This window comes from Sapajus apella, unplaced genomic scaffold, assembly GCF_009761245.1.
Source record: "Sapajus apella isolate SASKATOON/1434 unplaced genomic scaffold, GSC_monkey_1.0 scaffold10, whole genome shotgun sequence".
Classification (NCBI taxonomy): Eukaryota; Metazoa; Chordata; class Mammalia; order Primates; family Cebidae; genus Sapajus; species Sapajus apella.
The window spans coordinates 43,282,339-43,307,261 of NW_022436950.1; the positions used below are offsets into that span (position 1 = coordinate 43,282,339).

Below are 24,923 nucleotides of genomic sequence, written 5' to 3' on the forward strand. Positions count from 1 at the left end.
TCCATACTTTAGAGTCAGCAATATTGAAGCTTTATGTCACTAGTAAACAGGGAAATACAAAGTAAATCACAACAAAATTCCATTTCACCTTCATCACACTAGAATTGCCAAAATTAAAAGTCTGTGTTGGGCCAGTATTGTCAAAGTAGTGATAAACCATCCCATGTAGTGCTAGTGGGAGTATAAACCGGGGGTTGAAAAAGGGGCTATGTCTAATGTGTTTTATTTATTTTTAATTTAAATGAAATATGACCAAGTAATAAGACTGGGAAGTAAATGTTTGTATATAGTGTTCCTTGTCATGCATTTGAAATATGTCATGTTTTGTTTCTAAATAACTGTATTGTAACAGATTAGGTGACTTAACAAGCATATTTTCTCATAAATTCTGGAGGCTAGAGATCTTAGATCAGGGTGTCTGGGGTTGGTTTCTTCTGAGGCCTGCCTTCTTGGCTTGCAGATGGCCGTCTTCTCCCAGTGTGTTCACATAGTCTTCCCTCTGTGTGTGTCTGTGTCCCAACTGGCCCATTTTAATGACCTCATTTTAACTTAGTCACCTTTTTAAAGGCCCTTTCTCCAAAGACAGTCACATTATGAGGTATAGGGGTTAGGATTTTTCAACTTGTGAATTTGGGGGAGGATGAAATTCAGCCCATAACAATAGCAAAGTTAAATAATTTAATTAAGGTATCATAGCTGGTATGATGGTTGAATGGAATTCAGAGCCAGGTACGTTCCAGTCTAAACGTTATTCTCAGAATGCTACACTATGACCCTTAGACTCCTAGAGATGTATCCCCAAACTGGTTGAGCTTTGTTTCCCCAAAGACTAAGAGATGTAGAGAAAACAGTTGTACTATCTAGTTACGTGAAAGCTGTAATTTTAATTTAATCTTTTGAGACAAGGTCTTTATCTGTTACCCAGACTAAACTTCAGTGATACATTCATAATTTGAGAATAACACCAATAAGAGAAAATGTAGAAACTGAAAACACTGAACTCTAATGACACCACTTTTTTGCTAAGTGAAATGTAGTTGACATTTGAATTTAGGAAGATAAAGAACAGTACATGTCAAGTAGGAAATAGGAAAAAAAGGTGGCAGAGAAGGAACAAATGCTTAGCGGGTTACTACAGGAGGGTGCCAAAAGAATAATACTTGATATTTTATTAAGTAGGCATAGCAGTAAGTCATAAGTGTCTTGAAATATATTATCTGTTATTTTTTATGAATAGTTAACATAATAGTTTTGTTAACACTGAATGCATACAAATATCACAGATTTCCAGATATATATATGAGCTTCAGATACATAACATTGTAATAGTGCTTTATTTGTAGGTTAGTCAATTCTCCAACAAAATTATTGAGCACTTACATAGCAGGCTTTGTGCTAGGTGCTGTCAAAGGAGGGATTCTTAAGACATTTGGGAGTTTCTGAGTTCAGTACTGAAACATAGCCAATCCATGGAAGAAGTTCTATTTCTTGTAGTCATTAACATCAGTAATATAACTCACAATATGTGCATTTACCACCAAATTTTTTTAGCAATGTGAAAATAAAATGAATAATCATTACCTTGTATTAAATTAACTATTATGTGAAACCCATGACTTTATTTATTTATTTCTTTATTTCTTGAGATAGGGTCTCACTCTATTGCCCAAGCTGAACTGCAATAGTACATTAATAGCTCACTGCAACCTCAACCTTCTGAGCTCACGCAATGCTCCTGCCTCAGCCTCCCAAGCAGCTAGGACTACAGGCGTAAGCCACTACACCCAGTTAATTTTTAAAGTTTTTCATAGATATGGGGTCTTGCTATGTTGCCAGGACTGGTCTCGAACTTCTAGACTCAAGTAATCCTCCTGCCTCAGCCACCCATAGTGTTGGGATGACAGGCATGCACCACCGTGCCTAGCTGAAACCTCTATAACTTTAAAGAATGGAGTTTTATGATGAAACTTAGTGATTGCTTGTGTTATAATTTTATCATAACTATTTTTTAAAAAAGAATTGAAAGGATTTTTACAGTAGTTTTATTCTGAAATGAAGTCAGTAACTTCTTTCAAATGCCATAGTGATACTGGTTTATGTGTGTACTTGTTTTTTTTTCTCCTCCTTGTGGGTAGAATGTGCTCTTTAACTCTTCTTTTTTTTTTAGTTGTATTTTATACCTATATTTGGAGTCATGTAATGCAATGCACATCCTGCCTGAGATAACATCTTTTCTCTGTCTTCTCCTTTTTTTGCATAGGTAAAAATAAGTGACTAAAGAAGCATACCTGGGAATCACCTAACATGTCGAGGAGGAGATTTGATTGCCGAAGTATTTCAGGCCTGCTAACCACAACTCCTCAAACTCCAATGAAAATGGAAAACTTTAATAATTTCTATATACTTACATCTAAAGAGCTAGGGAGGTAAGAAAACTGTATGATGTGTATGCTGTCTAAATTCAAATTTTGGATTTGTGTTTTTATAATTCTATAAAACTCACTTGGTATCATTATTTAACAATGATTAGGAAGGAAAGTCATCATCTCTGTTTGCTATTACATAGGGTCTAGTCTTAACTGACTAGAAAATCAAATCTGTGGAGGGTTTAGTGAACTTAAATCATGTATCCTACCTAGCTTCAGAGCCTCCAATAGGAGGTCTCTGTCCTTATGTGAGGCTGTGCGTGGCAGTAGGCAACTCAGCATAGTGGATTCCACATTTACTAGAAGTGTGACTTCAACTAAATAACTGTACCTCTTTTTTAAATTTTTATTTGTGGCAGGGTCTTACTCTGTTGCCTAAGCTGGAGTACAGTGAGGTGATCTTGGCTCACTGCAAACTCCCGTCTCCTGGGCTCAAGGGCTTCTCCCACCTCAGCCTCTTAAGTAGCTGGGACTTCAGGCACTCACCACCACGCTAGACTGGTTTTTTGTAGAGACAGGGTTTTGCCATGCTGCTCAGGCTGGCCTCCAACTCCTGGGTTCAAGCAGTCTTCTGGCTTTGGCCTCCCAAAGTGCTGAGATAATAGGTGTGAGCCCCTGTGCCCTGCCTATTGTACCTCTTAGTGCTGTAGTTTCCTCATCTGAAAAGTAGGGGTGAAGATAATTGTGTCTATCTTATATGGTTGTTAGAGGATTAAGTTAGTTAATATTTGTAAAGTGCCTAGTACAGTGCTATGTAAGCTTTTGTTAAATAAATTTTTTTTTTTAGTTTCTAGGATATTGTGCTGGACTTTAAAAAAAGAAATAGGGAGATTCTCCCCCTCTCCTAAGTTGAACAAAATGAAGGAATTCATATTTCATACTCTGATTCTATGTCTCAATGAATGGTGTTTTATAAGTAAAAGCCTTTACAAATTGTTTTCCCTTAACCAATGTATAAATTCTATATGGGCAAGGAGTGACCTGATATTATGAAGCCGTTCTGTACTAGTATTTTAATGTGTATAAAGTTATAAAAGATATACCAAGTTACTTAAGTTATATATTCAGCATCTTTTGAGCTTTAAATTAAAGGTGCTTAATGAAAGGTTGGACGATGGTGGTCATTATATATCTTCAGTTTGATTTTAGTTCTGGAGGTAAATGTTTTGTCTTATGTTAAATGGCCTACTAAGTCCATGTTTGTATTGATAAATGTGCAAAACAGTGTGATTGATTTTTATCTTTGAAAATCTCAATGTGAAAAGAAAAGTTGACTGAATCATGAGAAGTAATTCCATTCTTGGTGGAATCATAATCTTATTTCTTCTGAGGCTTGCACATTTTGAATGTTGTCTTTCTAAATCAACTTTTTTATTTCAGTGTTAGTGTTTAATTCATTTTCCTTTAGCAAACTAAAGGAAATTATGTAAAAATTAACAGTTCATTTTTTAGTATTCTCAAAAAACTTGCATTGTTCCTGTTTTTTAACATGTTGGGTAAGTTTTTTCTACCCTTCCCCCAACTGAAGCAAAGGTTTCATAGGACTTCTTGTGGTTAGAAGGGCGAGGCAGATTCAGAAATAAACGTCAGCTTCCTTTGTGGCTTACCCTTCCGCCTCCTTTCACATTTTATTGTGTATTCTAGAATGCAGAAGGGGAATGCAGAAGGGTAACTACTAGACCTTTTCACTGCTGGGAAATCTAGTTAGCCTTGGCTTTTTAGGGTATGACTTAAGGATTATTTTTAAATGCTTTAACTTTTCTTAAATGTTTTAATTACATTGAAACATTATATTTCAAAGATCATTTTTTATACTTCCAAACTAGCATTTAGAATGGAAAACAAATATTTTTTTTTCTAAGTCGTCTGATAATTATGGTAAAAATATTTACCTTCATAGTATATAAATTAATACACACACACACACACACACACACACACACACACACACACCCAACACACACATAATTTTATTGGAATCTCAAACTTTTAAGAAATACAAACACTTTAAGTACAGGATACAGAAAAGCACAGTATATAGTATTATAGTGGGTGCATAACTCTGGCATTCGTTCAACAGATATTTCAGCTCCTATTATGTGTTAACAAATTGTAGATTTTATAATTACTATAATAATTAGGACAGACGTGGCCCCTGCCATCATGGAGCTTTTACTTAGTGATAAACATTGACGAATAAATAAATCATTACCCACATTATTTGGTCAGCTTTGCCCTGGATTAATTAGTACTATACTTGTTCAAGAAAGCCTCTTGGGCCAGGCGCAGTGGCTGATGCCTGAAAAATTTCAACACTTTGGGAGGTTGAGGCAGGAGAATCGGTTGAGCCCAAGAGTTTGAAACCAGCCTGGGCAACATAGGGAGGCATTCTCTGTACAAATTATGTAAAAGATTAGCCAGCAGTGGTGGTGCATGCCTGCAGTCACAACTACACGGGAGGCTGAAGTAAGATGATCATCTGAGCCTGGGAGGTTGAGGCTGCAGTGAGCTGAGATCCTGACACTGCACTCCAGCCTGGGTGATAGAGCTGAGACCCTGTCTCAAAAATTTAAAAAAAAAAAAAAAAAAGGCCTCTTGGTAATACCTGGAACAATTAGATAAGAAGTGTTATTTAATTTTGTTCTTTAATTCTGGGAGAATTCTGGCTTGTAGATAAATAATAAAATTATAACAGAACTGAATTGTCACAAGTGCTACTATAAACTGTTTTTTCAGATGCACAGTTTTCTTGGCTAACTAGTTTCTGTTTCCTAAATTTTACAAGTGAATTTCTTTATAAAACCCAAAATTGCCTTCCTGTTTTAGACAAGTTTTTGCTTCAATATCTAAGTAAGAACTGATAGAAACAAGTGAGTTACACTTCTTTACCAAAACTATTTTAAAGGGAGGAATTGTTTTATAGTGATTAGAACAGAAAGTTAGAAATTCACATTTCAGAGTTTTATTTTTGGTGCTCCAATTCTACGTATGACCTTTTATGAGCTGTTTAATCTTATTCTGACTCAGTTAATCCAGTATACAATTTATGAAACACCAGTGGTTTGACTATAAAGGGACTAACGTGTGTCTGTGTGTGTGTATTCCTTTTGCATACAATGAGAAAATGTTTTATAGTTAAACATTCTCAAATCTTAAAACTACTTTCAAAGAATCAGGTTTTTATATGGAAATTTATTTAGTTTATGTATTAATATATTTTGATAAATGTAGAAAAGTCAAGTTATACCTTGGTTTTTACTACTTTTCATTGGCACCAATTTTGAGGAAATTTTGGTAATAAAAAGTAAGAATCTTTGTCATCTTGGCCTTTGGGGATAGCTAGTAAAATACAGTCAAGCAATGTAGTCTTTCAGTCCCCACCCAGTACCACCTAAACACCAAGTTTTGTTTTCCATACTAAGAGTCTGATAGACTGTGTTAGAAATATATTGAAGGGAATTGGGACAAGAGGAGTTATGGAGCAAATGTTGCTTCCTGAAGATCCTTTATTTATACCTGATTTGTTAGTATCGGAAACCAGAGAGTAATTCAGACTTTAAGGTCGAGATTCTTAATCTTGGATCCCCTATACTCAGCCTTACAAGGTTTATGAGTGGGCTTCAAGATCTGAAAACCTTCTGGAATTATATGTAAAACTTCCTATTTAAGGGCTTGTGTACATTTTTTGGGGGAGGCAGTCAATAGAATAGCTTTTATTAGTTTCCCAAAATAATCCTTGACTCAGAATAGTTTTAGGACTTTGTGAAAATAAATTTTGGGTAACTGTACATACATAATCCAATAGAAATGAATTTTCAGTGTCTTTACATTTTGCAGAGGTACAAAGCACTGCTATTGGAAAGAGCTAAAAGTATACTTATTTCTAAAATGATAAACATGACCTTAGTGGATGTGTTTGTACATAGCTGTTGATAACCACTGATTTTCTTAGTTTATCATGAAATGTCTGAATATTTTCTGTAGGACACATATACCTTCGTTATCTGTTACAGACTTCAAAGACTACTGAGCATTACTAACAGACATATTGGTAAAAAGTCAAATACCCATTTTTGCATTCATTTTTATTTCTTATATTTGAAGGTAAGCTATTTTAATTAGAGTGTTAATGTGATACCCTATGAAGGGTACAGTTTTTGGAAATAGGTCTAAGTTAAAATCTTTACCTTGACTAAATTACGTATCTTCTTTGAGGTCTAAAGAACAGGATAGCATTTGTTATATGGAATTGTTGTGATACTTAAACAATAATTTATATCAACAGCATGGCATGGAGTTGGTATGCAAATGAGATTATTTCCCAGCAATGATAATGTAGGAAATAATTTTTATTTTTTATTTGAGACAATCTCACTCTGTCACCCAGGCTGGAGTGCAGTGGCATGATCTTGGCTCACTGCAACTTCTGCCTCCTGGGTTCAGACGGTTTTTCTGCCTCAGCCTCCTGCAAATTCTGTGTAGCTGGGATTACAGGCATGCACCACAATGCCTGGCTAATTTTTATATTTTTAATAGAGACAGAGTTTCACCATGTTGGCCAGGCTGGTCTTGAACTCCTGACCTCGTGATCTGCCTGCCTCGGCCTCCCAAAATACTGGGATTACAGGTGTAAGCCACTGTGCCCAGCTGATTTACTTTTTATAGAGAATAAATAGCTTGACTTTTGTTTTCTACAGGTCAGTGGTCTTTCTCTTTTCAAAGAGAAGTTTGAAAATGATCCACCTGCCTTGGCTTCCCAAGATAGTGTATCATTTTAATAGTAAAGAATAAATATAATTCTGTCTTATCCTGTTGTTATAGTTTGCCATTTACATTTGTAAGTGGTAGCACTATAAATTTTGTAAAAGTACATATATTTGATTCAATTTAGAGAACAAAGATAAATTCCTAATGGCACAAATATTTCAAATAATTGACTTTTAGTCGGAGATATAGCAGTATCTGTAATATACTAGTTGTTCTCTATGGAAGAGTTAAAATTCATTGTCTTCATCTTCCCCCAGAGGAAAATTTGCTGTGGTAAGACAATGTATATCAAAATCTACTGGCCAAGAATATGCTGCAAAATTTCTAAAAAAGAGAAGAAGAGGACAGGATTGTCGAGCAGAGATTTTACACGAGATTGCTGTGCTTGAATTGGCAAAGTCCTGTCCCCGTGTTATTAATCTTCATGAGGTCTATGAAAATACAAGTGAAATCATTTTGATATTGGAATAGTAAGTACATACTTAATGGTACCTATTTTAATTGCTATGTTAAGATGACTGAAATGTGAAGAATACGAATGATAAAAGTATGACAAGCACTTGTAAAGATTCCTGTTCATAAAATGTAAAAGGATCCTAGTTTATATTTGAATATTTTCATAAGGCTAAATGTACAGCCTCAGGCACATACACAAAAACTAACAACACAAAATAAACAAATGACAAACACAACGTTTGGGGAATATGGAGAAATGAATATACTATTATTTTGTTAATGGCTAATTGATAGAATTTTTCTGGAACTCAATCTGATGGGCAGTTAGAATTGTAGTAATTTGTATACTTTCTTCATCTGTTTGAAAAATACTTTCAAGAAAATAAGGAAAGGTAAACTGCATAAAACTATGCTTAATACATTGTTTGTTAAAGAAATACATTTAGTATGTGTAATGTGTAAAACACTATGTTAGGAGTTGGAGCAATAAGAAATAAATATATCTCTTGCCACAAGTCTGTGAAAAAGTGAAAACACCTAAATATTCCACAGTTTACCAGGTGGTAGGGATAGAGAATTGTTAAGGTAATTGGTCTGTTAGACATGTGACTCTTACAGAGTGCTTTTGTCACATGATTGTCTGACACATTTATTACAGGTATGTAAAATGTGTTGAATGTTTGCAACATTCGGAAGAGATCAGCTAGATTTATGTTTAGTATGCCTAAGGTGATAATAGTTTTTAATAAGGTAAATCCATTTTTTGGTAAACTGTGAGGAGGTATTTATTTTAGTGAAAAATGTATTTCTAACTATAGTAATTATTTTTAGTAACTAATTTGCATCATTGCCTTTTTAAATTTAAAGGTATATTAACCTTATTTTTGTATTTAGTTACTTTAAAATTAATGTTTTTGTTCCACGAAATAGATTGGCTAGAATCAACTTGTGAGTGAAAATGATGATTTTGCAAAATGTTAAACTGACAAGTAGTTCCTTTAAGAATGAATACTATGTACATTTCTCAGAACCATATTAAGGTGTGTTATATAACACTTTCAGAATAAATTAGAATTGCAGGAAAGGCCAAGATACTACCAGTATGATTTCATTTTTCATATATTTTGTAATTATTTTTGTCAAAGATTCTTCAGCTGACCTTTCAAAAGTTACCTACTTGCATAACATCTGCATGTTTGAAGTATGTAAAAAGTAGCTAACATTTGTCAAAAATAGTAGTGGAATACTAGGTTTGGAGGATGAATATACATAAGAACATTGACTACTTTCATGAAATCCTCTTTTGGGGGTTCATCCAAACAGCAACGACAAAATACATCGGAAAGATTTGAGACATTTTATGGATGGACCTTGTTCATACTCCGGAAAATTGACTCAGGTACCTTACCCAGTAACTGGCAGAACTTACTGATCTCTATACCTCTGGCTGAAATGTAGCAAGGACTCAGGAAATGTTTAAGTAGATTAATGTGTTAAATTTCTTACCAGAGTGACTAAGACCCACTAAAATTTGTTGCTAGGACTTTGGCTTAATTACTATGCCTACCACTTTTGGGGTGGCATTGTCACATTTAGTAGTCTCAGTTGAAGATAAAAATTTAATCAGGGAGGTTTAGTTGTTTTAGTAGTGTGGCATAATTTTTATATGGTGAAAATAAAATGGTGGAATCTTTAATAACTATCACCCAATCAATTCTGTCCTCAAATCATCTCACATACTTTTTCTTCCCCAACTCTTATTTTACAAAATTTTAAATCTACAGAAAAGTTGAAAAAATAGTGCATTTAACATCCTTATCCTCCTCACTTGTATTCACCAATTGTTGGCATTTTGCCACCTATACTGAACTGTTTGAAAGTTGTAGGTATTATGATATTTCTTTTTATCCTGAAGTATTTATTTGGTGTGGGTGATGCATATTTATTGTTATCACATCAGGTGGCAATAAAGTCAGGTTGTTTTATTACTGGTTTTGCTAAATTTGAACGTGCTTAAGGTGTAGTCTTCTAGCTCTCCTCATCGTAAGGAACATTTTCCTTTTTTAATTAATGAATCTATGTAATGATATTTAGAGACCACGTGAATATTATCTTAACAACTTTTTATCTAATGATTTCCCTTCCCCCTTTTTAATGTTTCTAAGGAGTTCATGTTTTTTTTTTTTTTTAAATTAAACTAACACATGACATTAATGGAAAATAACCCATTACATTTTAATTAATGGGTTCTAATCAGTTTCTGCCACATTTTTTTTTAATGCTCAAATTCTCTCAAGTTTATCAATGGTTTCCTTTCAAGCTATTTCCTATGTCCTTTTGATATAATCTCATTAGTGTTTGAGGACTTCCTTGCCTTATGCACTCTAAGATTTCTGGAGTCATCTTGTTGTCTTCCCTGCCCCAGACCTGTGATCAGCTATCTAAGAAGTTCTGCTTCTTTTAAATGGGGAATAGCATTTAGAAACCAAATATGGGTGTTGGACATGCTGATTTTTAACAAAGTACTGTTATTTTTAGGCCTTTTCTAAGGATAGTGTTAGGAAATCATTTTTTCCAAAATCATGAATTTATTCTCATAGCTCCAATTCAAGCCCACCACTGCAAGGTTCTTCATCACTTCTCACATCCTATATGTGCATCTCCCCGTCTCACAGTGAAAACTTGGGTTCTCAGCAATTCTTGCTCATTTACTTTATCCAACAATCTATACAAAATAGTTTCAGCATAATAATACTGATACCACTACCAACAGCAAACCACTTAGTACACCTTTTTTTTGATATTGTTTTTATACTTAGACTATCACCCATTAATGATATCTAGTCAGAGTTATATATATATATATATATAGTTAGACATATTTGTTTCTGTTTATATTGTATTAGGATTTGATTTTTTAAATTCTTATTTTGAAATTCTTAAAAAGGTTTGCATGATTCAAAACTCAAAAAATGTGGCCAGTCATAGTAGCTCATGCCTGTCATCCTAGCAATTTGGGAGGCTGAGGTGGGAGGATCACTTGAATCCAGGGGTTCAAGACCAGCCTAGGCAACAAACTGAGACCCCCATCTCCATATATTAGAAAAGTTAAAAAAATTATTTTTTAAACCATGAAAAATGTATAAAAAATTGTATCCCCTGTACTCCAAAATCTTGCTCTCATTCCTATTCCTTCTGCTCTCTTCCGACCCAGTGAATACATGTGGTTACCTTTATGGGTAACCATTCTTTGTTACCTATAACAAAGGCTCATTCTTTATGTGTTTCTTGCAAATATAAGCAAACTTGTATATATTTACTCTTGCTTACAGAAAAGGTAGTATATTATGTACTTCTTTGCACCTTGTTGTTTTTGTTTACTTAACAATATATTCCAGAAATCATTCTATATTAGTTCTATGAATGGGCATTATTAATGGAGATGTAGCTTTAGAGTAAATTCCTAGAAGAATGATTGCTGGTCAAAGAGTAAGTGCATATGTAGTTGTAGTAGATGTTGTCAAATTTCCTTCCATATGAGCAGCACACGGTCACTTTTAAAAGGCACTTTTTAGATTTGTTACATTTGCTAATTATAAATTAATCTGGAACTTCTGGAACAATTATAGCTTCTTTTTGGTTTTGTGTTTTGTTTTGCCTCTACCTAACCTATTTTTTGAATCAGATTGTTTACTTTTGTGAATTAATCTTAAATTCTTGCAACCTGCTTGTCACTTTTAACAATTATTAAAATCATTCATTTTATTTTAATACATAGTTCATAGGAAAGTATTTCATTGCCAGTTATAAAGTCTACATGATTTTTTTAGCCCTTTATTTCCTTGGAAAGTAATATAAACCTTTACTTTTCTGGATAGTAGTATTAGGTCTTTTTATACATATGGAGAAAAATTTGAGGATAATTGAGCATTGCATCACCACTGTCCATGAGACAAAGACATTTCCACACCAAGTGTCTTTAAAGCGTTATTTGGAGAATTAAATAAAATATAGCAATACATTTTAAAAAACCTTTTTTAAAAACTTCTGGAAGGAAGGTATTATCTAATTGGACATACTAAGTTTTTAATGCTGCATTTTGAGCAAACTAAAGTTGGTTATAAAGAACACTTACCTTTTGGAGAACACAGGACAGAAACTTTGTCCTAGAAATAGTGAAGATCAAAAGGGGAACTTATATTCATCAGAGACAACTCTGAGATTATGTGTGAATGCTATTTTCTTTTTGTCAAGAAATTTTGTCTACTACACATCTCTAAGTAAATACTATAGACCCAACAGAAAAGGATGGAGACTGTAACAAAATATGCAAAATAGAAAACCTTACCTTCTGGAATGATCTCAATCACTAGAGAAATACATTTAATACGATCTTAACAATTTCAACCATAACGTGTGTTGAACATTTACTATCTGGCAGGCACTATGATCGGCACATTATCTGTATTGTCATTTGATTTTTAAAACAATCCTCCAAAAAGAGAGATTGGTATTTACATCATATGTCTAGTTAATACTCTAATGTCTTCCCATTCTAAAATCCTGTTGACTTTGTTTCTTCCGTTAGCATAGGAATATAATTTTAAAGAGCTCCAAATACACAAATTTTAAAACAAGTTTATTTTAATCACTAGAAATAAATGCTTATTTTAAAAATCTACCATGGCTTTTCAAAGCTGTATGACTAGATTTGCATTTTATGGATAATTGAGATATTACTTTGTTTTACTGAAAATCTTGGCTTTCTATAACACAAAAATCTATCATTTTTGATAGGAAAATACTCTGATTTTAATCTTTCATATAGTTATGTTATAGGAGTCTAAAAGATTTTTTCTACTTGCTGTTGCTTATAAAAGACAGATGTAGATCTAGATAATATATAACACATAGGCTTTTATGACTGTATAACCTGTGCTAAAGTGCTGATATCACATACAGTGACACATAACACATGTACACATGCATTAGCAAGCGAACACAGATGCTGAATTTCTAATTTTTTTTTTATATCCCTGCAAGGGGCAAACTCTTTTTAGAGAGAGAGAGAGAAAGAGCAGAAGTCACCTGAATGTAACTCCCAGGTCAATGATAATGATGTAGGTGGCTTTTCTGACTGTAGATATTTTTCCTTTTTCTTTTCTTTCTTTTTTTTTTTTTTTTTTTTTGTCACTGCTCTGGGTGGCTTCTTTAACAAAAGTCTTGTTTGCTGCTCACTGCTTCTGTTTCTTTTTTCCAATTTCGGCTAACTTCTGCAATTTGCTTCTTATGTTATCTGTTCTTTCCCTCCTCTTATCTCTTCCTAATTTTCCATAGTTCCACCTGTGTCCCTCTGTTGTGTGAGAAATAGCAGTCCTACAAAAGACATTGGCTACCTTGTCAAACTAAAAGGAAGAGACAGTGTGATTGCTGACGATCATAGTATATTATTTGATCTTATTATTAAACAAGTGAAAAACTCTGAAGATACTTTCTCTGGTTATAAAAATAATAGCTATTCATTGTGTTAAATTTAGAAGACAGAGAAAAGAGAAATCACATGTAAACGATGGTTACTTTATGGTATATTCCTGTATTTAAAAATTATTCTTAGTTTTTGGTCTGTGCATATGTACTTTTAGAGATAAAATTTTGATCTACTGGGCATATTCTATTGTAACCCTCTTTTCACTTAAGAATATAGTGTGTGCATCTTTATGTGTACCATATAGTGTTTCTAAAAATCGATTATAATTTAGCAAAGACTTTTAAAATTTCCTTCAAAATCAGAGTTTAACCAAGTCTCAAAATTCGGAAAGGTGAGATGTTGGCTAGATTTGCAATTAATGTTTGTTGGCTTATTATAATAATAGCTGATATTAATTGAATATTTACCATGTGTCAGATACTGTGATAAATATTTATTGAAATGATCTGCTTTGATTCTTCCAGGATCTGTTGTGCTTAATACTTCATAAGGATTATCCAGTTTAATTCTTAGACCAGTGAAGTAAGAGCTATTATTAATATTATTCACATTACAGTAGAAGAAAGAGACATATTTTTGTCCCAGTTCACCTAGCCTAGTTAGTGACAGAGCTAGAATGAAACCCAGGCAGTCTTTATTTCAGTAGGCACTCCTATACGCACCATGCTATCCTGCCTCTTCCTAGGCACTGGAAATTGCTTTTCATACTTTTGCTTTACTTTCTTGTATTTTGTTTTGAATTTTAGAATTGGTAGGGTGTTCTGGTTATTGAAGTAACGTTAGCGAATTTGTAGTATAAAATGTTGGTAAATAAATAATCATAAAGTATTCAAGAATGAATTTGTATCTAAACTACGTTTAGGCATGAAGAATACACATCTATTTTTATGTATATTTAGAGGATCTAAATATGTAAATTCATATTTCATACAGTTTTCTAATAATTTCAAGTTATTTGGCCTGATTTTTATAAGATAGGACTAGATTATTAGTATTTATATCTTGTAAAGTACATAACAAAGAATATATTCTAAGAGAATCTATAATATTCTCTCTTCATTTTCTTATTTGCTTATGATTGCATAAGTAATATTACCTAATGTATTATTTGTAATATTATTTTGAGTGTCTTTGCAGGAAAGTATTTAGATCAGTTTCTATGTTGAGAGGATTTGTATCATCGAAACTAAACAATGTAACCAGAAAGGGAAGGACTGATGATGTCACTGCCAGTCTGTGCCTTGGTTCCCACTCTGCCCTCAAGAGACCTTGAGAATGGGTGTGAGAAATGAATACTGACATGCAGACCAAGGGCTCCTAGGCAGTCCGTATATTAATTATTCTTGAAGATTAATGTACTTCTTTTTGAAATTAAAAAAAATAATGTGAATTCCCAAAATTGTTATTTTGGAGTTCACTACTACAAATTTAATAGCAAACTCCACTTCTCAATACTCAGATTATCATGATATGTTGAGGCAGATGTTAAAATTAATGTCTCATGAATTTACAGGGAGTTTTGGTGGGTAGAATGGGGTTAAAGTGACATATACATGATTGGAGCTTCCACATGTATTTCTTATAAGCTGTCCTACAGAGTTTTTTTCTGAGAAGTCAGAAAGTGTACGGCAGCAAATCTTTGTGGCCTCTGACTGGCTCACTACGTTCAGATAGCTCAATTGCAAGTTATATCTGCAGTGTGAAGTGTCATTCCTTGTGACTCTCAACTTGGGACTCAAATTTGAGCCCACCATTATTTTTTCTTCTTATGGCTCCTAACACTTATGACAAATTTCTTCCTCTTGGTAGTCACTGAGACTTCCGAATCTCCAGTTTCAACCCCTCTAAAGAATCACTGCCTAGTCCATCATTAATTCATTCAACAAACATTACTGATCACCTACTACAATACATGCTAGATACTGTTCTTGATGTGGTTGTAGCAGTGAGCCAAAGAAGTAAAAATACAGTAATAATATTTTCTAGAGTGAGTTCCTGTTTTATCACATAGAATATACTTGCATATTCCCAAACATACCTTACAAATTTGATGAATAACTGTATGAATGTTTTTGCATGGTGTTCTGACTGACCAATTTTATCTTACTTAGATTTAATCACCCTCCCCAAAAAACGGTGTTGATTTTAATGATATTTCTGCTTTATAGGTGACTATAAGTAACTGATTCTAAGTTATATTGCAGGTAAATAGCAAAGTTAGGTTTTATGTTCCAATGATTTATTACAAACCTAGGAATTTTTCACTGTGCCAATTTCAGCGTTCTTTAAATTTTAATTCTTTAGAATTTATTTATTTATTTGGGTTCTGGCCCCAAGTATTCTACAATACAGGATGGTGTTGGCTAAGAATGCAGATTCTTACTCATATTATGCAGATTCACATTCTGGCCATCTGTTTACTGTGTGACCTTTTACAAGCTTCTTAACCTAATTGTACTTGTTTCTTGTGTAAAATGGATGTAATACCCATGTACCTCACATGTTTGTCATGAGGCTCAAAATAGATTATATATATATCATATATATATGAATTGATATATATGAATGATACATAAATTGATATATATATGAATATCTATTTTGAGCCTCATGACAAAATGGAATATGAATTGATATATATGTATATATATATGAAGAAAACACAAAGAGCTACTGTTTTTATTATCTTTATTACAGTGAAGGCAGGCTGCAACATTATTGGATCATAAAGCAATTCAGTTTTATTTATTAATATTCAAGTATTAGTACCAGAATTTGAAATAGCCTCATCACTTCTTTTTCTTTTTCTTCTTTTTAATGAGATGGAGTCTTGCTCTGTAGCTCAGGCTGGAGCGCAGTGCTGCGATCTTGGCTGACTACAACCTTCGCCTCCCAGGTTCAAGTGATTCTCCTGCCTCAGCTTCCTGAGTAGCTGAGAGTACAGGCACCTGCCACCATGCCTGGGTAATTTTTGTATTTTTAGCAGAGATGGGGTTTCACCATGTTGGCCAAGCTGGTCTCCAACTCCCGACCTTCAGTGATCCACCTGTCTTAGCCTCCCGTGGTGCTAGGATTACAAGCATGAGCCACCACGCCTGGACATCATCACTTATTTTTTTCCTTAAAGATCTCTCACTTCCCTGCCCTGTCTTTAAGTGTATGTATTAACATTTATATAGTTCTATGTCTTTTACTTAACAGGTACACAATATTTAAAAGTTTTTAGGTGAATGAATTTTCAAGTCTCTCGTCTTTGAATTTTATTTTAGTGCTGCAGGTGGAGAAATTTTCAACCTGTGTTTACCTGAGTTGGCTGAAATGGTTTCTGAAAATGATGTTATCAGACTCATTAAACAAATACTTGAAGGAGTTTATTATCTACATCAGAATAACATCGTACACCTTGATTTAAAGGTAACGTAACATGTGATTTAAAGTAATACAACATCCGTGTTCCTCTGCTGCTCTTTGTATGCACAATTGCAAACTGGTATTAACAGGAAACAATGGTCAATCCTGGTTGTCTAGACTGCACTGGTGTGCTCTCTATTTAACTGTGTGCTATGTGGCCTTAATTTTATATTGGCAGAAAGGAGGAGACTACATGTGTGAACAGCTCAAATTAATCACTCGGCTCTTAAAATGTATCATTGCTGGGTTCTAATCCTACATTACTTGGAATTGTTCCATTCCATCCCAGTCTTACAACCATATCCTGGACCTTCTTATTTTATAAAGCTGTCTATCTCTGAAATGCTTAATTATGTAATCTCCGTCTCTGAAAATAAATCCTGCTGCTCATCCCCATTCATTTGCTCCCATTACCTTCATTCATTTTTGTCTTGAGGCTTTCAGTCATTCCAACTCTTTACCCAAGCCCCAAACCTCCAATCTCTTGTTTCCATCTCTCATGTTCTTATTCTTTCTCTTTATCCTTCCTTCATAGCCACACAAGGACCTTAAGATCCAAATCACTCTGTCTCTTATTTTTCAAGCATTAGATTCTTTTATTTTTATGTGGTCTCCTTGCATGATCCTTTGGCTTCTACTACCACTTTAATAATAATAATAATTCCAAAATCTCCACCTATAGCCCAGGCCTCTCCCTTAATTTCCAAATCCTCTTACTGCCTTTTCAAAAGAAAAAACCCTGTAGTTCTGTTTTGGGCCCCACTATGGAATAGGGGAACAGTATTTACCATCTAGTATCCCTGCTATTTCCTCAACTGATAAAATATTGGAAAAGAAGCAGCATAGTAAATGCCAAGATAATCATGTCCCATCAGCTTCTTCTTGGGTCATTTTCCTGCTAAAGTCAACCCAAGTACATTACATAGCATCATATACCACTTGAAGTCTGGGATGGCATATAAACCTGTGGTTGACAACAGAGCTAATTATCTTTACCTTTTCTCCTATAATAGGCTCTGTGCTTTAATAATAAATAAGCATGAGATTTTCCCAAAGTTAAGCAACTGTTAAATATAATTCTTTGCACAGATTTTGGGAGCAGCACCTTGGCAGGGGTATGGGTTATGACAGCAGCAGGAGACTTTGTAACAGGCCATGGGCCTGCAGTAGTAAAGCAAAGTTACATGGTTCTAGGAGGCAATGGATGAGGTGTACTATGCCTCTTATTGTCTAAGCTAAAGCCAGGGAACAATCAGACCCAGCTCATCCAGAATCGTCACATTGTACTGAACCATTTTTCATTTCTGGAAACGTTTACATGCTCATTCCTCATGCCTTCTTTTGTGCTGTTCCACAGAGCACACTTCTTTTTCTTTTTTCTTTTTTTTTTTTAAGACAGGATCTCACTATCTTGCACAGGCTACTCTTGAACTCTTGGAGTTCAAACAATCCTCCCACCATTGCCTCCCAAGTAGCTGAGATTACAAGTTCACATCACTGCACCCAGCTACCCAGAGCACATTTCTAACCAGCATACTCTTACTTTAAGACTCAGCTTAAGCATCATCTCTACTGCAAAGACTTCTTGGAATTTCTTGTTGACAGAATGAGGTAGTCTTTTTATTACTGAGTATTCTATATCTTAAACAATTTTTCCATCTAACTTCTTTTTTCTTCAAACATAGAATCCTTTTTGAGTGTGTTTTTGACTTTATGCATCATTGAATAATAGCTCCTCCTAAGTAATATGTCAGTAAACGTTTGATACATGATTCAATGAAATGTATAATAGCTAAGCAATACATTCCACTTAATATACCTCCCACCTGAGACTAGTATTCTTTTATACTTATCATGTTTTTGTTGTGCTTTATTTAGCCACAGAATATATTACTGAGCAGCATATACCCTCTGGGGGACATTAAAATAGTAGATTTTGGAATGTCTCGAAAAATAGGGAATGCATGTGAACTTCGAGAAATCATGGGAACACCAGAATATTTAGGTAAGAATTTCCTTTTATTTCCTATATCATTTTGAAATGTATTAAGTAAATGATACCTCTGTGGAACTTGGTATCATTTAGAGCATGTAATTCAATTCAGTTAAAAGGATTTGATTAGTTCAAGTATTTTGATACATTAAAACTTGGTTATGACACAATTAAATGTATTGAATAAAAGTATCAAACATTTACAGCAGTTCAGGGGACACTGTATATTTAAGTGTACAAGTTGAACCTTTGTGTATAAAGGCTTTGTACATAAGGAAAAAAGAAATGGATAAGAGTGAAGTTAAGGAAAAACTGCAACAGTCAAGTGGCCCACGATTGCCTTTGAAGCCTGGCTATTGCCTACATCTCACTTCTAATTTCTGTCTGGTCCCAATTCCAGAGTGTTTGCAATACAGGTATCTTCCATTTAAACTGACAGGAATTGTTAGCCTGCCACCTCCTTTTTGTTTATTGCTGCTGCTTTAAAATATGAGGTTTTGCGTAGGGTTGTGAAAATAGGTTTTGAAGAAGAGTGCCAAAAAGACCCTTTGATTTAGGTAATCTGGGCATATTGTATGAAATCAACAACTTAGATAATGCATATGAAAGGTTTTTAAGTTGTATAAAGCAGCATATACATTTGAAGTATTTTAACTTATAGTAATAATCTTGTTACCTTTTTTTGTTTGTTCATACTTACATTCCCATGTGGACGTTGAAAAGATACAACTAAACAGAACAGATGCGACTCAGGCAGCTGTCTTTTACAGAAATAAAAACAAAGAGAATTCCTAATTTTTGAGTGCTAACTGGGGCTATAGTCCTAGAATAAATGAATGTAATTATTGGTAACAAAGCTCACAGAAATATGTGAAAATGTTGTAGGTAGTTTAACAGAAGCTGACTATATATGATTTAAAGGCTTTATTAATAAATGTTATGCTTTAGGAAACAGTTTCTTTTTGGAGAAATTATGAAACCATACTGTGAAACAAGAAACTTATTTTTCAGTCATAAATCCTACTTTGGACTCTACTAATATGAAATATATGGTAATGTTTAGAAAGCATAGAGAATTTGTTTTGTACCTTTTTTGGCAAGTGAAGACAGCAGAAAATTAATTGCTTTGGAAATTAGGTCCTTGATAGTTTAAGAGGAATGTTTAATCCACTTGAAAATCTAGCATTTCAAGCCCAGGAGCAGTGGCTCACGCTTTTAATCCCAGTACTTTGTGAGGCTGAGGCTGGCAGGTCACAAGGTCAGGAGTTCGAGACCAGCCTGGCCAACATGGTGAAACCCCATCTCTACTAAAAGTAAAAAAATTACCTGGGCGTAGTGGCAGGTGCCTGTAACGTTAGCCACTTGGGAAGCTGAGGCAGGAGAATAGCTTGAACCTGGGAGGTAGAGGTTGCAGTGAGCCGAGATCGCACCATTGTACTCCAGCCTGGGTGACAGAGCGAGACTCCATTTCAAAAAAACAGAAAGGAAAATATAGCATTTCTGGTTGGGTGCAATGGCTCATGCCTATAATCCCAGCACTTTGGGAGGCTGAGGCGGATGGATCGCTTGAGGGTCAGGAGTTTGAGACCAGCCTAACCAACATGGTGAAACCCCATCTCTACTAAAAATACAAAATTAGCCAGGTGTGGTGGTGCATGCCTGTAATCCCAGATACTTGGGAGTCTGAGGCAGCAGAATCGCTTGAATCCAAGAGGCAGAGGTTGCAGTGAGCTGAGATCATGCCATTTGTACTCCAGCCTGGACAAAAAGAGCGAAACTTCATCTCAAAAAAGTAAAAAGAAAATCTAGCATTTTCGAGAAGCATAATTTACTCATAATGCCATTGTAGATGCACGTGATCCTATTTACCGCAGAAGAGAAACTTAAATTAGTCTAATAAAATAACGCAAATTAATTCCAAAATAATAAAACTAAATTTAAAAAAAAATTCTAGCTTCCAACATTTTACTTTTTTATGATTGTTTTTTCTGAGATTAATCTTAATGAGTTTAACTACCTAGCCACCAGTTACTGCAAGAATATTATCACTGTTTTTAAACCATCTGATTATAGAATTGACTCTATATTAGGGAAGTTTAAATGTCTAATCACAGAATAATACTGTGCTAAATTTCAAAATTTCTATTATCTTATATCACTAGGCTTTCCAAAATTAAATCCAGTCATAATTTTTTTTATTTTTGAGAGGGAGTCTCAGTCTCTCGCCCAGGCTGGAGTGCAGTGGTGCGACCTCAGTTCACTGCAACCTCCACCTCCTGGGTTCAAGGGATTCTTCTGCCTCAGCCTCCTGAGTAGCTGGGATTATAGGCATGTGCCACCATGCCTGGCTAATTTTCATATTTTTAGTAGAGACGGGGTTTTACCATGTTAGCCAGGCTGGTCTCGAACTCCTGGCCTCAGGTGATCTGCTCACCTTGGCCTCCCAAATTGCTGAGATTACAGGTGTGAGCCATCACGCCCATCCCCAGTTATAATTTAGTATAAAGTAATTTTCTTGTTTTAAATTTGTCAATATTTAATTTAAATTTTATCTTCTCTTTCAGCTCCAGAAATTCTGAACTATGATCCCATTACCACAGCAACAGATATGTGGTAAGCTTTTGTTAGTTACCTAAACACCTTTGTGGAAAGTTGGGAAATGTATATTCTGGAGTTCTTTGACTCCAAGAGTAAATAATAAGGCTTTCTTCAAAAGATTTTATTTGAATATCATTATTATGCTATAGGAAAATATTTACCTATCCATTCTTTTTAAATAACACTTAAGTCCTGAGCCAAAAGTACAGAAATAAATAGGAAAATCTCTGTGATGAAAACTCCATTGAGTAAAAGAACAAAATAACTGCAGTATAGTGCTGCATGTTTTATAATAAAGGTGGAATGCTTAATAAGCATAGAAGCAGCAGCAGACAGTCATTGCTGGATTCCACCTGACGAAGGGAGACATCTGATCTAGGTCTAAAAGAGTTGGCCGGGCATGGTTCATGCCTGTAATCCCAGCACTTTGGGAGGCTGATCAGGCAGATCACAAGGTCAGGAGTTTGAGACCAGCCTGGCCAACATAGTGAAACCCCATCTCTACTAAAAATAAAAAAATTAACCGGGCGTGGTGGTGGGCTCCTGTAATCCCAGCTACTCAGGAGGATGAGGTAGGAGAATCACTTGAATCAGGCAGGGGGAGATTGCAGTGAGCTGAGATCACACCATTGCACTCCAGCCTGGGTGACAGAGACTGTCTCAAAAAAAAAAAAAAGCTAGAAGAAGGTATTTGTTAAGCAGAAAAATGAGGTCAGGTCCACCCAAAAATGTACTTTTATGAGAGTACATCTCTAGGAAATTGTGAGTTTTTGTGGCTAGCAAAGAGAGAATAGGATAGGAAATAGAATCAGAACTGATACTGGAGCTTCCGTTGAGACCACAGAGGGGACTGACTCCACAGACCAAGTGGAAGGTTTAGACCTGTTCTCTGTGTTCCATGGAGCTGCTCATGGGTTTGCCCAGGAAAAAAAAAGATGGTATGGCTAAATAAGTTGGTAAAACATGTAATCTGTGTTGTCTTTTTCTGGCTCCTGGGCATCAGACTTGCCGTTAACATATTTACAGATTTTAAAAGGTTTACAGTGAAAAAATTTGCCTGCCCAGCTTTGTGCTTCACCAAACTTGCAGCCTCTATTTGTGCAGAACTTCTCTTTACATCTCATAAGGCATTTCTTTGCCCTTGGAAACCATTTAGGAAATGCTGCAGCAGCTTTGTGTACTCCACAGCAGGTATCTCTGTGAAGGTAGATTGTAGCGATAATTATGTATATTGTATACAATGTATTTATGAAACACATGTGCATTCATGATATTCTCTTTCTGTGAGGCACACTTTGAGATTATTATTTTAGTTTTAATAATACAGGAATTTTGAAAAGCAATTTAAGTCTATAGTATAACTGTACCAGTTTTGAGGAGAGGAGTATGTTGTCGATTGTACTTTATATAAATGTTCAAAAATTAACATATTTTAAGTCCCCCTCCCTTGTTTTTCAGGAATATTGGTATAATAACATATATGTTGTTAACTCACACATCACCATTTGTGGGAGAAGATAATCAAGAAACATACCTCAATATTTCTCAAGTTAATGTAGATTATTCAGAAGAAACTTTTTCATCAGTTTCACAGCTGGCCACAGACTTTATTCAGAGCCTTTTAGTAAAAAATCCAGAGTAAGTAATAATTCTTTTAAATACTGTTACAAATTTAATTTGTTTAAATACTATTACAGAATAAATAATATATGCCTATTAAGAAATTATATTCTAAAACAATAAAATTATTAGAAATATGTTCAAGTTCTATGTAAAATGGAGAGAGAGGTAGTATGAACAATCATTAACAAATATATAACTTCAGATATAAAATATACAAGGGATTTTGAAGTGAAGGAAAGATTTATTTCTCTTACAACCCTCTACTCATAATAATTATCATTATTATTCTCTTCTATACTGTTTGGATTTTATACTGAGTATGTGTTATTTTCACAATAAATAAAAATTATGTCTATAATCTATCAAACTGAAGACATTTTCAACTTGATTTTTAGTTCACACTTTTCCCTTGGTGCTTTCTTTCAAAGGAAAAGACCAACAGCTGAGATATGCCTTTCTCATTCTTGGCTACAGCAGTGGGACTTTGAAAACTTGTTTCACCCTGAAGAAACTTCCAGTTCTTCTCAAATTCAGGATCATACTATAAGGTCCTCTGAAGACAAGACTTCTAAATCCTCTTGTAATGGAACCTGTGGTGATAGAGAAGACAAAGAGAATATCCCAGAGGATAGCAGCATGGTTTCCAAAAGATTTCGTTTCGATGACTCATTGCCCAATCCCCATGAACTTGTTTCAGATTTGCTCTGTTAGCACTTTTCTCTTTGACTTATTTGGACTGAATTTGAAATTTTATATTCACTCCAGTGAGATTATGGTTTGTAGCTTCATATATGACACGTTTATATTGTAAATGCACTTTTGCATAGAATAATTTAGGGAAGTGTTTTAATGTTAAATTACTAGTTGCTAGCATATTATGATTTCCTATTCAGAGACAGCTCTGCAAAGAAGAAAATATTTAAATATATGAAAAAAAGTAAAATTGTACATGTATGTCAGTTTATATGGTAATGAAATAATTCAAGTTCAAATGAACTTAAAATGTTTCGCATATCAACAAAAAAAATGGCTTGAGTTTTATTATGGTTGGTGTAAACTGAACACAATGAAAACATTGGAATTTAATAAGTTCTCTCTCTAAGGTGACTGTTATATCATGCCTCTGTCAAAATAATTTGTTTAGGAAAGCAATATGAAGTTTAAGCCAAAATGCGTACTTTCTACTTTATAGATGCTCAAGAGACGTTTTACAGTTGAAAATGTTTTTTCTTTTCTTTTTCAGACAGAGTCCCACTCTGTCGCCCAGGCTGGAGTGCAGTGGCATGATCTCAGCTCATTGCAACCTCCACTTCCTGGGTTCAAGTGATCTCCTGCCTCAGCTTCCTGAGTAACTGGGACTACAGGCGCATGCCACTGCACCCAGCTAATTTTTGTATTTCTCATAGAGATGGGGTTTCACGATGTTGGCCAGGCTGGTCTCAACCTCCTGACCTTGTGATCTGCCTGTCTCGGCCTCCCAAGGTGCTGGCCCACCACACCCGGCCCTGAAAATGTTTTTCAATTACAAATAGTTTGAAACTGCATAAGATTTGCATTCTTTAGGGTCTGTTATATGAGAGAGATTCTTTAACCAGAGCAAAGAGGGAGTTAGAAACCTGATCAGGAATATTCTTTACAAGTTGAAGCAGAGAAAAGAGCAGTATGGCTTCAGTTTTTAACTCAAATGTCTTTTTCCTTCTCTCAACTTACTTGAAATCTAATAAGCTCTAAGAAGATGGAGATAGTTGGTATGCAAGTATAGAGGTTTTTTTTTAATCCTCCAGAATTTCTAGAATAGAAGATACTTAGGTAAAGTTAAATATCCTCTATTTTTGGTCAAACATATTTATTAATTGAATATAGAAGAAAAATGTTGACACTCAGACAGCTTACTAAATTTTAGGTGTCTTCTACATCTTAGAATACAAGCCAGTCATTCAGATTTCTAAAAGTATGCATAAAAAACGGTAGGACTATTAACACAGTGCCCAAGGCAGCAGTGGCAAGGCTGATGTGATCATAAAACATGACATCAGGCTCATCTGAAGTTGTATGAAATTCCTAGTGAGTGAGGAGGCTCAGGTTAGAGTGGCCCCTTAATGGTGGTCTTTTGCTGGGACCAACGCAAGAAATAGACTAGGGAGAGCAAAATGTTTGATTA

At 34.7% G+C, this 24,923-nt stretch overlaps 1 protein-coding gene across 1 annotated transcript in view; it reads left to right on the forward strand.

Moving 5' to 3' along the window:
* STK17B (serine/threonine kinase 17b) overlaps positions 1 to 23,891 on the forward strand; it is a 30,143-nt gene extending 6,252 nt beyond the window's left edge. Inside the window, exons 2-8 of the mRNA XM_032278795.1 lie at positions 2,261 to 2,426; positions 7,451 to 7,663; positions 16,407 to 16,551; positions 18,427 to 18,553; positions 21,106 to 21,154; positions 22,598 to 22,777; positions 23,191 to 23,891. Coding sequence (XP_032134686.1) covers positions 2,305 to 2,426; positions 7,451 to 7,663; positions 16,407 to 16,551; positions 18,427 to 18,553; positions 21,106 to 21,154; positions 22,598 to 22,777; positions 23,191 to 23,473 — 1,119 coding nt within the window. The 5' untranslated portion in view covers positions 2,261 to 2,304 and the 3' untranslated portion in view covers positions 23,474 to 23,891. The remainder of the gene's footprint in view (positions 1 to 2,260; positions 2,427 to 7,450; positions 7,664 to 16,406; positions 16,552 to 18,426; positions 18,554 to 21,105; positions 21,155 to 22,597; positions 22,778 to 23,190) is intronic.
* Positions 23,892 to 24,923: the final 1,032 nt, after the last annotated feature.